At 38.7% G+C, this 13,893-nt stretch overlaps 1 protein-coding gene across 3 annotated transcripts in view; it reads right to left on the bottom strand.

Moving 5' to 3' along the window:
• The window catches only part of AFG2A (AFG2 AAA ATPase homolog A), a 338,616-nt gene that overhangs the window by 272,682 nt on the left and 52,041 nt on the right, over positions 1-13,893 (bottom strand). For all 3 annotated transcript variants that reach the window (XR_010345335.1, XM_012473004.2, XM_064383733.1), the window contains exon 10: positions 242-396. Coding sequence is in view for 2 of the 3 variants with exons in the window: in XM_012473004.2 (XP_012328427.2) it covers positions 242-396 (155 nt within the window). In the remaining variant the exon portion in view is untranslated. The remainder of the gene's footprint in view (positions 1-241; positions 397-13,893) is intronic.

The raw sequence follows: 13,893 nt of genomic DNA on the forward strand, positions 1-13,893 counted from the left end.
CCAGCTTGTACTACAGTTTTGCAAGACGTTGCCAATGGAAGAAACCAGGTAATAGGATGCACAGAATCTCCCTATTTTACTTCATATAATTGCACTGAATCTACAGCTATCTCAATAAAAATTTCAATTAAGAAATATGCTTTTTAAAAGTTTAGCCTAAGAAGTCAGTCTCCCTGGACGCTGAGTTTTTTTCAGAGTTTAATTCAAACAGTGTAGCTAGTGTGGGATATAAATGACTTACATTTGGGACATCAATTGCTACTTCCCTCATGGCACTGGGTCTGATATCATTCATTCCCTGCAAGAAATCATTCAGAGTAATCTTCACCAGTCCAGCTACCTTGTCATCAGGGAGGTTAGGTTGTTTTTTCAGGATTCTCCGCAAGGCACAGAGACCTGCAAAGAGAGGAACGTAACACAAGATTTGTCTTTTCCTTCATAAATACAGACTGAATTAATGACACCAGTGGCCCATCTGGAGCAGCCACTGTGAAGAAACCAGCTGCAGTGGGGGAGACGTGGCCAGGACTGTGTATTCCATGAAGCCAGTGGGAGCCAGGAACAGGAAGGAACCCTGCTCTTTTCCAAGTTGGTGGGGCAGGAGCCCTACCCTTCTAGGCACAGCTGCAGTCACCCAGCCACAGCTATGGACCCAGGCACCCCTGCACTCTTGGGAACCCAGGAAGCATCCCCTACCCCACAGGCTCTAAAGTGCCTGCTTCTACTCCCTGGACTCTCCCCAATCCCAGAAAAACTTTTTGCCTACTCAGATTTCAGACCAAAGTTGAGGCTGAGCTGAGCCACTGTCACAACCCACCTAGGTGTTCACACACTCAAGGCAGCGCTGACATGCCAGCTCCCTGCCACCTTGGCCCCCTCCAGACTCTGGGTGCCAATGAGCACAGGAGGGAGGCTGAAGAGTAGCAGAGGGTGGCTTAGCCCAGTCCTGCAAGCACCCCTGAGCACAAACAGCCCGGGAGCCATGGATGACATGATTGATGGCAGCAGGAGGCAGAAAGGCTCTTGGGCAGAAAGGGTTGAGACCTTGGTGAAGCTCCACCTTCCAGTCAGGGAGGGCCTGAAGCATGGGAGCCAGGCTGTCAGTGCTGTGTGAAGTCTGTAGCCCAGAGCTAGAACTTACAGTGTTTTTTCTGTGCCTGCCCATGGCCACCCATGGACCAATCAGCATGCACTTCCTCCCTTCTGAAGCTCATAAAAATCCGACTCAGCCAGACTCATGGGGACATCAGGACTACCAGCTGTGAGAAGGAGCTACCCACTCTGGGTCTCCTCACCACTGAGAGCTGTTTACTCATCAAGACAATCTGCCTACAGAAAGGAGCCACTCACTCCAGGTCTTCTCTCTGCTGAGAGCTGGACATTCATTGGGATGACCAGCTTGAGGACCGGAGCTAACCACTCTGAGTCTCCTCTCCACTGAGAGCTGGACACTCCTTGGGACAACCTGCCTTTGGAAAGGAGCTACCTACTCTGGGTCTCCTCTCCACTGAGAGCAGGACACTCATCGGGATGATCTACCTGCAGAAAGAAGCTACCCACTCCAGGTTTCCTCTCCAGTGATAGCTAGATACTTGTGAGGTTGAGCTGCCTGTGGACAGGAGTTACCCACCCAGGTCTCCTCTCTGCTGACAGCTGGACACTTATCAGGACAACCTGACTACAGAAGGACTTACCCACTTTGGGTCTCCTGAGGGCTATTCTGTTGCTCAATGAAGCTCCTCCCTGCCTTACTCACACTCCAGCTGTCCACATAACTAATTCTTCCTAAACACTAGATAAGAACTCAGGAATTGCCAAATGGTGGGACTGAAAGAGCTGTAATGCAAACAGGGCTTAAACATGCCCCTTGGTCACCACATTGTAGGCGACAAGAAAAAGTGGAACTGTACCCTTCGGGAAGCCCAGATACAAGGGCTCCCCTACCAAAGCTGTGACACCCTCTTTTGGGCTCTGCTGTTTCCAGCATCTCCAAGCTTCTGGGTACCAACACATTCCCTCGTGCCCCCAGTAGAAGCCACTTGTGGTACTCCTGGTCCAGCCACATCCTCACATGAAGGCAGCACCTGTGCCTACACCTGGAGCTGCCCGCCCTGCTGCAGCCAGCATGCCTGGTTGTGCACAGCGGCCAAACCCCAGGTTTGCTCACACCCCCTTCACTGCTCTGTGCCTGGCTCACCCTTGGCAGGTGGGATCCAGGCCAAGAGCACAAGCTGAGTGTAGCCTGCCGGGCAGAGTGGGCAGAACAAGCCCAGTGCACCTGAGCAAAACTCAGGCAGAGGTGCTACTGGCCACAGAGGTTTCTGGATGGAAAACAGACACCCTAAGGATCCTATGACAAAATCATCACCATAAAAATAATTAAAATAATTAAAAACCCAAACCCCATGCAAGATTACATCATTTAAAACATTTTGTCCTTCTAGGGGAGTGGATGAGAGGTAGGGAAGGAGATGGAAGAATGTGAAGGATGAATGCAAAAATCCAAGCACTTAGTTTTGGCAATGAAAATATGACAAATATTTAATATGAGAAAGTATAATTTATAAATATAAAATAGAATTTACAAAACAACACCCATTAAAAAAGCCATAAAGGTTTATCAAAGTAATTTGTTTGAGGAACTTCTTTTAAAAGAGTGATATATTAAAATTAAAACATGCTTTTGCCCCTGCCCTTTTGGTAAATACATTCAAACTAGAATTACAAAGTTTTAAGGTACTGGAAAAACACCTGAAAGGAAATATTCAGGTGGCAGTTGGAAATGTGGTTCTGGAGTACCAGAGCAAAGCAAACTTCAAAGTGATGAGCATACACATGAGGTTTGATATTACAGCAATGGAGAGATCCATAGGGGGAGGTTAGTGAGGGGTCAGGGATGGAGGAATAAGTGTAGAAAGCTCAATCTTAGGAAGGCCCATCAATTGAATAGCATAAAAAGAAATGATGGCTTTAAGAGGCAGAGAAAAAATAGGAAGACACAAAATAAAAGGTATCTCCTTAAGCTGATAAGGAACTTCAGCAAAGTCTCAGGACACAAAATCAGTCTGCAAATATCACAAACATTCCTATACACCAATAACAGACAAACAGAGAGTCAAATCATGAGTGAACTACTACAAAGAGAATTAAATACCTAGGAATACAACTTACAAGGGATGTGAAGGATCTCTTCAAGGAGAACTATAAACCACTGCTCAAAAGAATAAGAGAGGACACAAACAAATGGAAAACCATTCCATCCTTATGAATAGTAAGAATCAATATTGTGAAAATGGCCATACTACCCAAAGTAATTTATAGATTCAATGCTATCCCCATCAAGCTACCATTGACTTTCTTCACAGAACTGGAAAAAACTACTGTAAATTTCATATGGAACCAAAAAAGAGCCAGCTTGGCCAAGATATTCCCAAGCAAAAAAAAAAAAAAAACAAAGCTGGAGGCATCATGCTATCCAGTTTCAAACTATACTACAAAGCTACAGTAACAAAAAAACATGGTACTGGTACCCAAACAGACACATAAACCAATGGAACAGAAGAGATGGTCTCAGAAAGAATGTCACACATCTACAACCATTTGATCTCTGACAAACCTGACAAAAACAAGCAGTAAGGAAAGGATTCCCTATTTAATAAATGATGTTGGGAAAACTGGCTAGCCATACGCAGAAAGCTGAAGCTGCGTATGCTATTTTTGTATAAGGTGTAAGGCATAACCAACCTTTATTTACACCTTATATAAAAATTAACTCCAGATGGATTAATGACTTAAATGTAAGACCTAAAACCATAAAAACCCTAGCAGAAAACCTAGGAAATACCATTCAGGACATAGGCATGGGCAAAGACTTCATGATTGAAAACACCAAAAGCAATGGCAACAAAAGCCAAAACAGACAAATGGGATCTAATTAAACTAAAGAGCTTCTGCACAGCAAAAGAAACTATCATCAGAGTGAACAGGCAACCTACAGTGTGGGAGAACATTTTTGCAATCTATCCATTTGACAATGGGCTAATATTCAGAATTTTCAAAGAACTTAAACAAATTTACAAGAAAAAGAAAACAACCCCATCACAAAGTGGGAGAAGGATATGAATAGACATTTCTCAAAAGAAGACATTTATGCAGCCAACAAACATATGGAAAAATGCAAATCAAAACCACACTGAGATACCATCTCACACCAGTTAGAATGGCAATCATTAGAAAGTCAAGAAACTACAGATGCTGGAGAGGATGTGAAGAAATAGGAATGCTTTTACACTGTTGGTGGGAGTGTAAATTAGTTTAGCCATTGTGGAAGACAGTGTGGAGATTCCTCAAGGATCTAGAACTAGAAATACCATTTGACCCAGCAATCTCATTACTAGGTATATACCCAAAGGATTATAAATCATTCTACTATAAAGATATATGTAAACGTATTTTACTGTGGCACCATTCATAATAACAAAGACTTGGAACCAACCAAAATGCCCATCAATGATAGGCTGGATAAAGAAAATGTGGCACAAATACACCGTGGAATACTACAAAGCCTGAAAAAAGGATGAGTTCATGTCCTTTGCAGGGACATGGATGAAGCTAGAAACCATCATTCTCAGCAAACTAACACAAGGACAGAAAACCAAACACCACATGTTCTCACTCATAAGTGGGAGTTGAACAATGAGCACACATGGACACAGAGAAGGGAACATCACACACCAGGGCCTGTTGGGGGTTAGGGGGCTAGGGGAGGGATAACATTAGAAGAAATACCTAATGTAGATGACAGGCTGACAGGTGCAGCAAACCACCATGGTACGTGTATACCTATGTAACAAACCTGCACGTTCTGCACATGTACCCCAGAACTTAAAGTAAAATTTTAAAAAAGAAAAAAAAAAAGGCTAGGCATGGTGGCTCACACCTGTAATCCTAGCACTTTGGGAGGCCAAGATCACAAGATCAGGAGTTCAAGACCAGCATGGCCAACACAGTGAAACTCTGTCTCTACTAAAAATACAAAAAATTAGCTGGGCGTGGTGGTAGGCACCTGTAATCCCAGCTACTCAGGAGGCTAAGGCAGGAGAATAGCTTTGAACCTGGGAGGTGGAGGTTGCAGTGAGCTGAGATTGCACCACTGCATTCCAGCCTGGGCAACAGAGGGAGACTCTGTCTCAAAAAAAAAAAAAAAGGTACTAAAGGAGCCATGAAGATAAGTCAACAAAGTAAAATTTAGAGAGATCCAAAATAAATTCAAAGATACCATGCTGACTTGAAAAGTTAAATAGTAAGTTCTTTGTTGTGAGATTCAGAACCTTTGATCTGTGATAACCTTTAGTCTAGAAGACAGTCACTATAGGCTCTTTGTCTTAAGAGTGTTTAATGAAGTTCCACTTTGAAGAAGTTTAATCTCAGAGATTTCTTAGAAAGCCAGTCTCAATATCTAAAGTTGTCCTGGAACACCAGCTAGTTCCCCTGAGTTTTTAACCTTTCTTGTTCAAAACACTATGCCTCAATACATTTTTACTAAATTAAAATGATACCACTCCATCATTTTACTTGTTTTCACTTATTTGAACTGTTATACATAAACAGAAGCATAAACAAAAGGAAAGAAGAAACAAAACTCCCCAAAACAGAGGGTTGAGTATCTTTCACTACCAAGAAAAAGCAGTGAATAGTACAAAGACACTCCAAAAACAGATCCCCTGCTTCCTAAAGCCAGCAAGTCACTTACTTAGGCCATCTTACAAATACTCATTTGCTTTTTCTGCCTTCCAAAATGCTGAAAGATGGTTCTTCACATCTCTTGCATTTCTGCTTGAGAGTAGAATCACTGACTGTCTCTGTTCAAGACTATCTTTTGAAGGATGTTTGTATGCAGGAAAATAAAGTGTCTCTCTTCAGCAAAGGATAGACATGCTTACTGTTCATTATAAAAGATTCAGGTTCTACAATTCAAGGCTCCCCTACTGTGATGCAACCTTATATGGGGTTAGGTAGCCCTCTGTATCACTGTGAAAACTGAGGCTCAGGAACTGGTACGAATGCTGCTACTCTAGCTAATTATGTTGCTGTAATATTCTGCCCTTTGACTCTGCTGCAGGTACCCACAAAATTTGTTACCTAGCAAGTAAAGTAAAATCTCAGACCCTTTACAATTCTCAACATGTTTATGTTTGCTATGGTTTGAATGTTTTTGACTCCTCCAAAACTCAGGTTAAAACTTAATCCCTAATGACACACTGTTGAGAGGTGAGGCCTAATGAGAGGTGTCTCCACCCTGATGAATGGATTAATGCAGTTATAAAAAGGGCTTGCAAGAGTAGGCTCACTCTATCTTATTCTTCTGCTATGTGAGGACTCAATGTTCCTCTCCTTCAGAGAATACAGCATTCAATGCACCATCCTGGATGCAGAGAGACTGAGGCCAAACCTGCCAGCACCTTGATCCTGGACTTTCCAGCTTCCAGAACTGCGAGAAATTAGTTTCTGTTTTTTTGTAAATTACCAAGTATGCGGTATTTTGTTACAGCAGCACAAACTGGACTAAGGCGATGATAAATTAGGTTGATTTACTCAACATATTCATTAGTTAAATGGTGTAGAAGCATTAAAAAATATTCAGTGATAAAGAAAGTACCTGACTTACAATTCAACTTAAGAGTTTTCAACTTCACAATGGTACAAAAGCAATATGAATTCAGCAATTTTCTTGCAATGCTGGGCAGCTACAGCAAGCCACAGTTCCAAGTCAGCCAAATGCGTATTTTTGACTCAAGAGTTTTTTCAAGACATAACCCTATCATAAGGTGAGACGTACCTATGCAGTGCTATGTTGTATCAAACAGTACCTTGTGGCCTGAAAAAATTTAAGCTGTTCCTAAAATATCTAACATAAATGGAAGTAATCAAAATACTTCAATGCCAGATAGTATCTCACAATACTTGCGAATATTTCTAATTTGGACCAGATACATCACTACAGAGACACAAAAACTGAAACAGGGAAAGTGGTCTAGTAATTTTCATGCCACGTTTTTTATATTGTGCAAACATAAAATCTGACAATAAATGAGGCATTATTTTCATTTAAGGAAGGGGTCTGGAAAACGCAGGCAATATGTGGTTTTAAAAAGTATATACAATGTTATAATACAAATGTGTTTATAAAACAACAAAATCTCTATTATTTCTAATACAAGCTATAGAATTTAAGCTGGATAAAATCTCCACTCCTCTGAGCGTAGCAAGAAAATAGTAATTCACCGGAGGAAAAACAAAGGCAAGAGACACACGGAATTTTTCAAAAGTTAAAAAATAGTCAAGTACAAGCCAGAAACAGTGGCTCACACCTGTAATCCCAACACTTTGGGAGGCTGAGACAGGCAGATAGCTTGCATCCAGGAGTCCGAGACTAGCCTGGGCAACATAGTGTCACCCCATCTCTATAAAAGAAATCAAAATGAGCCAGGTGTTGTACCTGTAGTCCTAGCTACACATGAAGCTCGCTTGAGCCCAGGAGATGGAGCAGTAAGCCGTGATCACGCCACTGGACTCAGCCACTCAGCGTGGGTGACAGGTGAGACCCTGTCTCCAAAAAAAAAGGTAAAGTACAAAGACTGATTCTGTAATAAACATAGCACAACTTAATGTGCCCAAATAATAGGTAAACATGTGTTTACCAATGATGCATTCATTTCTAAAAATAATTTTCAGATTTTCTCTTTTTAATTGCTTAAGTTATATTATAAATCACGCATAGAAAGTAAGTCTTAAAGCCTTGCTTTATCATTCATTTTAGTCTCTAGACAGAAATACAAAATTCTATTGACTATTTCCAAAAAAACCTGACAATTAAAAGATGAAAATGGGCCACGACTGAGTATACTCAATCAAGAACTGAAAAATAGAGATTTTAAGTAGAGGCATTCTGGCCAAGTAAAGATAGTAGACTAAATACAATCACTCACTTTTGCTGCCTATAATAAAACATAGCCATGAGTACTACTACCTGCTAAGTCTCCTGCCTCCTCCTAGTGAGGCACCATACCTGTGGGTGATCTTAGAGACCCACAACACACATAAATAAATATAAATGGATGATTATATAAAATAACAGTAATAATGTTTTTGAAGTAAAGAGAATCAGTGTTCCCAAATATGTATTGCAATGTTTGCAATGCATGCTAGTCCCTAATAAGCCAAGGAGACAAACTAATATGTAGGATATTTACTAAAGGCCAAGTTAAAATGTATAACTAAAAAGATAATGGGAAGAGGATGAAATAATAAAAACACTTACCTATTCCAAAAATGCCAAAAAAAACATACAACAAGTGGGGCAAATAAGAAAGTAGATTAAACCTATGTATTTTAAGATATTACCCTAAATATAAGTATATTAAGTAATTGAATTAAAAAGGGAATTTAAAAAACAAATTTAATGAATTTAAATAAAATTTAAAAAATAAAACCCAAATTCACACTGCATATAAGAGATGTATCTGAAATATAAGAATATAGAAAGGTTGAACATGAAAGAATAAAAGGAATGCTATGCAAATATACACAGAAGGAAATACACATGGAAGGATAACAGTACACCTATACTTTCTATCAAAAAGGCATTAAGCAAGAGGCATCACTAGACACTCGGGGTAATAGAAGGGTCAATTCACCAAGAATGTACAAAATTCTAAATTAATAGATGCCTGATAACAAAATTCAAAATATATAAAACAAAATTAAACAAAAGTAAATGGAGAAACAGACAAATCTACAACCTTGCTTGCAGGTCTTAACATACTTCCCTTATTAGAAGACATGAAAAACAAAATTAACTCACCTACCCTAACTGGTATATATTAAAAAACAACATCAAAATAGTAAAATACTTATATTTTCCAGCATACCTGGAATATCTACCAAAACTAACCCTCTGCTGGGACACAAAGCAACTCTCCATGTAACTCAAGGATTGAAACCATAAAAGTGTAGTTCTCTGACCTCAGGAGAATGAATAACAAAATTAGTAACAAAAAAATACTAAGAAATACACAAATATTTGAAAATCAGTTAATTCATTTCTAAATAACCCATGGTTGAAAAAAAAATCACAATAAAAACTGAATTTTTTCAACTGAGTAATAATACAAATATAACATGAAAATCTGTAGGATGCTGCTACTGCAGTACTGAAGGCGACACTGGCAGGCTTAGTGCACATAGGAAACAAAAGACTGACAGTCAATGAGGCATTCATCTTAAGAAATTAGAAAAAGAAGAAGAAATTAAACCAAAAAGAAAAAAGGAGGGAAATAATGAATACAAGAAAATAAATGCACAATTAAAGAAAATAATAAATAAAGCCAAAGGTTGGTTGTCTGAAAATGTGAGAGAAGAGACACATTTCCAATATTAGGATATAGTCAGAGGTCCTATCCAGTACAGTAAGTCAAGGAAAAGAAAGAATAAGTGTAGAGTTGAACAAAATAAAATTTAAAACTCATTATTTGAAATGTATACATAGAAAACTATAACATAACTATAACATAACTGATAGATACTCGAAAGAATTTATATACTCACTATTAAAATTTTGTTTCTTGTGGGTTTTTGAGACAGGGTCTCACTCTGTCACCAGTCTGGAGTGTAGTGGTGCAATCTCAGCTCTTTATACCCTCAACCTCCCACACTCATGCAATCCTCCCACCTCAGCCTCATGAGCAGCTGGGACTACAGGTGCACACCACCATGCTCAGCTATTTTTAAAATTTTCTATAGATATGGTGTCCCACTATGTTGCTCAGGCTCATCTCAAACTTCTGGGCTTAAGGGATCCTCCCGCCTTGGCCTCCCAATGTGCTGAAGTTAGGTGTGTGCCACTGCGCCTGGCTCATGCTATTAAAACTAGTAAGTGCATTTAGCAAGGTAGGTAAACACAGTCAATCCAAAAAGTTTACTTTTTCTATTGGGAGGCCAAAGCGGGTAGATAACTTGAGGTCAGGAGTTTAAGACCAGCTTCACCAACATGGTGAAAACCTGTCTCTACTAAAAATACAAAAAAAAAAAAAATTAGCCAGGGATGGTGACACGCTTTTGTGTCCCAGATACTTGGGAGGCTAAGGCATGAGAATTGCTTGAACCCAGGAGGTGGAGGTTGCAGTGAGCTGAAATCATGCCACTGCACTCCAGACTGGGTGACAAAGCGAGACTCCATCTCAAAAGAAAAAAATTTTTACTTTTTCTAGATACAGTAATGTGTTGCTTAATAACAGGGATATGTTCTGAGAGATGTGTCTTTATGCAATTTTGTCATTGTGCAAATGTCACAGAGTATACTTATACAAATTTAGATGGTCTGGCCTACTATACATCTAGGCTTTATGGTATAGCCTATTGCGCCTAGGCTACAAACCTGTACAGCATATTACTATACTCAATACCATAGGCAACTCTAACAATGTTAAGTATCTGTATATCTAAACACAGAAAAAGAAAAGGTACAGTAAAAATACAGTATAAAAGATTTAAAACTGTTATACCTGTGTAGGGCACTTACCATGAATGAAGCTTATAGGACTGGAAGTTGCTCTGGATAAGTGAGTGAGTGAGTGGTGAGCAAATGTGAAGGCCCAGGACATTACTATACTGTAAACATTATACATTTAGGCTACACCAAATTTAAAAATAATAATTAAACAACGACTTTACAAAGGTTTGATGTCACTGGGTGATAGGAATTATTTAGCTCCATTATAATCTTACAGCACCACTGTAGTACAGACCGTCCATTCTTGACTGAAACATTGTTATGCCGTCCATGACGCTACTAATATAAAATAATTACAAGTGAAATTTTACAAAATGCCATTCATAAGTGCATTCAAAAAGCCAAAATACCTAAGAATAAATCTAATGAAAAGTATGCAAGACTTCGTCACATAAAACTACAAAACTATCCTGAGGGAAATTAAAGAAAATCTAAAATAAATGAAGGGATCTATAAAGTTCATGGATTACAAGGTATTAACTTCCCAAATCTCTCCAAATTGACTGAACGACTTAATAATTCCAATCAAAATGCAAACCAGTTTACTGGGTAGGGAGAAAGGAGAACCTGACATACTGATTTTAAAACTTCTATGGAAATACAAAAGGCCAACAACAGTCAAGAAAATTTTAATGATGATTCTTTTTTAAATAGCACTTGCCCTCCTGAAATTAAGACTTTTAATAAGGTTGAAAGTATTAAAGACATTTCAGTATTGTGAACAAAGATAAACAGACCAATGAGGCAGAGCAGAGAATCCAAAATGAACACAAACCCTTGATTTATGTACAACAACGGTAACACTGAAGCAAGGTAGAATGGATGGTCATTTCAATAACTGGTACTGGTATAACATATGTATATTAAAAAATGTGAAGCAATTAAAAATAGCAACATGAAAGGAAAAACAATAAAAGTATCAAGAAGATAAGAGAAAATATTCCTAACAGTAAGCCAGGTGGGGTGACTCACACCTGTGATCCCAGCACTTTGAGAGGCTGAGGTGGGCGGATCACCTGAGGTCAGGAGACCAGCCTGACCAACATGGTAAAACCCCATCTCTACTAAAAATGCAAAATTAGCTGGGCGTGGGGGTACATGCCTGTAATCTCAGCTACTTGGGAGGCTGAGGCAGGAGAATTGCTTGAACCTGTGAGGCAGAGGTTGTGGTGAGCTGAGATTGCGCCACTGCACTCCAGCCTGGGCAACAAGAGCAAAACTCCGTCTAAAAAGAAAATATTCCTAACAGTCTATTTGACCAAGATTTCTTAAGCTAGCTACAGAAATCACCAGCCATGAAGAAAAGACTGATGAACTGGATCCATTATATCAGTATATATTATAATAAGTATATAATTACAAACTTTCTGTTCCTCAAAAGATACTACAGAGAATAAAAATGCAAGCCACAGAGTAGAAGATATTTAAAATACACATATCTAACAAAGGCCTCACAACCAAGCTATATTAATAACTTCTACAAATCAATATATTTTAAAAAAGTAACCCTACAGAAAAATTCAACAAATACCTGACAGACACATCACAAAGAAAGACATCTAAATAGTCAATTCAAATATAAAAAGGTACTCAGTCTCAGTCATTAGGGAACTAAAACGAAATACTGTTATAAACTTCGATGTCAGCACCCTCGAGAAGAAACTAGAATTTTCACACACAACAGGTAGAAGAGTAAATTGGTAAAATCACTACAAAAAAGTTTTGGCAGTATTTAGTAAAAAGAATTCTATAACCCAATAAATCCACTCTTAGATAAATAATAAACAGAATGCACACATTTGTGCACCAAAAGGCATGTGCAAAAATGTTCATGGCATTACTCATACTTACACAATCAAATTCAGCAATAAAAATGAACTCCTGCTATACAGAATAAAATGATGAAACTCTCAAACCATAAAACAAGTAAAAGAAGAGAGGACAAAACAGGCAGAACTGATCTTTAGCGTTAGAAGCCAGGAAAATGGTTGCCTTTTGGGTTGAGGTGAGCACGTAGTGACTGGGAGAGGGTCTGAGAGAAGAACCAGGAAGCTAGCAAGGCTCTGTATCTTGATCTGAGTGGTGGTTACACAAGTGTGTTCACTTTGGAAAAGGCACGTATCTTTTAGCTTATGCTCTCTTATGTATATATGTAATGCTTCAAGAAAGAAGTTTATTAAAAAAAAAAGAGTATATAAAAAGTGAAGTGAAAGAAAAAAAACTATGAACAAAGCAACAACACAGAAGCTGGTTTAAATAACATTGAGGAATGGTAGTTTTAGAAATTATAAACTGCAGTTTAAAATGAAATATCACTGTATCAGAATTAGCTCATCAGTTATAACAAAGTAACATGCTAATGCAAGACAGTAATAATGGGAGAAGCTGGGAAAAGGGGAAGTTATATGAAAATTATCTGTACTTTCTGCTCAATTCTTCTGTAAACCTAAAACTGCTCTAAAAAAAGTCTATTAATTTTTTAAAAAATTAATAAGATGAAAAATTAATAAGATGCATTTATACAATGAAGTTTATTCCTTAATATTTTATCACTAAAACAGTAAAATATTTCTATTTAGAGTACTTTTTAATCAGAATAATTAAAACCATGATGATCTAGGAAAATCAATCCATAAAACAGGTTTTAGGGCTGGACACAGTGACTCACACCTATAATCCCAGCACTTTAGGAGGCCAAGGTGAGAGGATCACTTGAGGACAGAAGTTTAAGACCAGTCTGGACAATACTGCAAGACCCTGTCTCTTTAAAAAAAATAATAAAAAGGGTTTTGAGAATTTTCTATATAGAAATCCTAAGCAGGCTTGGAATCATTGCAGGACAAATTTATATAAGCTGACTAGGGTGTAAAATATACTAGAATACAAAATATAGATTATATGATTTACAGAACTCACAGAGTTTTGACTTGCCAGAACATTTTATACAAATGGCTATGTTTGGTATGAGAGGCAAGGTGAGTTAAAAGCAAAAACAAAACATGAGGAGAGGTAACAGCATTTTTTGCATGCCATTATTTTGATTCTTCTTTTTAAGAGACAAGGTCTTAGCTCTATTACCCAGTCTGAAAACCAGTGGCATGATCATAGCTGACTGCAGCCTCAACTCCTAGTCTCAAGCAATCCTCCCACCTCAGCCTCCCAAGTAGCTAGGACTACAGGCACACACCACCACTACTGGCTAATTTTATCTCTTGTAGAGACAGAGACTTGCTGCGTTGCCCAGGCTGGTCTCAAACTCCTGGCCTCAAGTAATTCTCCTGGCCTGGCCTCCCAAAGTGCTGGGATTATAGGTGTGAGCCAAT

This window comes from Aotus nancymaae, unplaced genomic scaffold (assembly GCF_030222135.1).
Source record: "Aotus nancymaae isolate 86718 unplaced genomic scaffold, 86718_ANA_hifiasm-v0.15.2.pri h1tg000033l, whole genome shotgun sequence".
Taxonomy (NCBI): Eukaryota; Metazoa; Chordata; class Mammalia; order Primates; family Aotidae; genus Aotus; species Aotus nancymaae.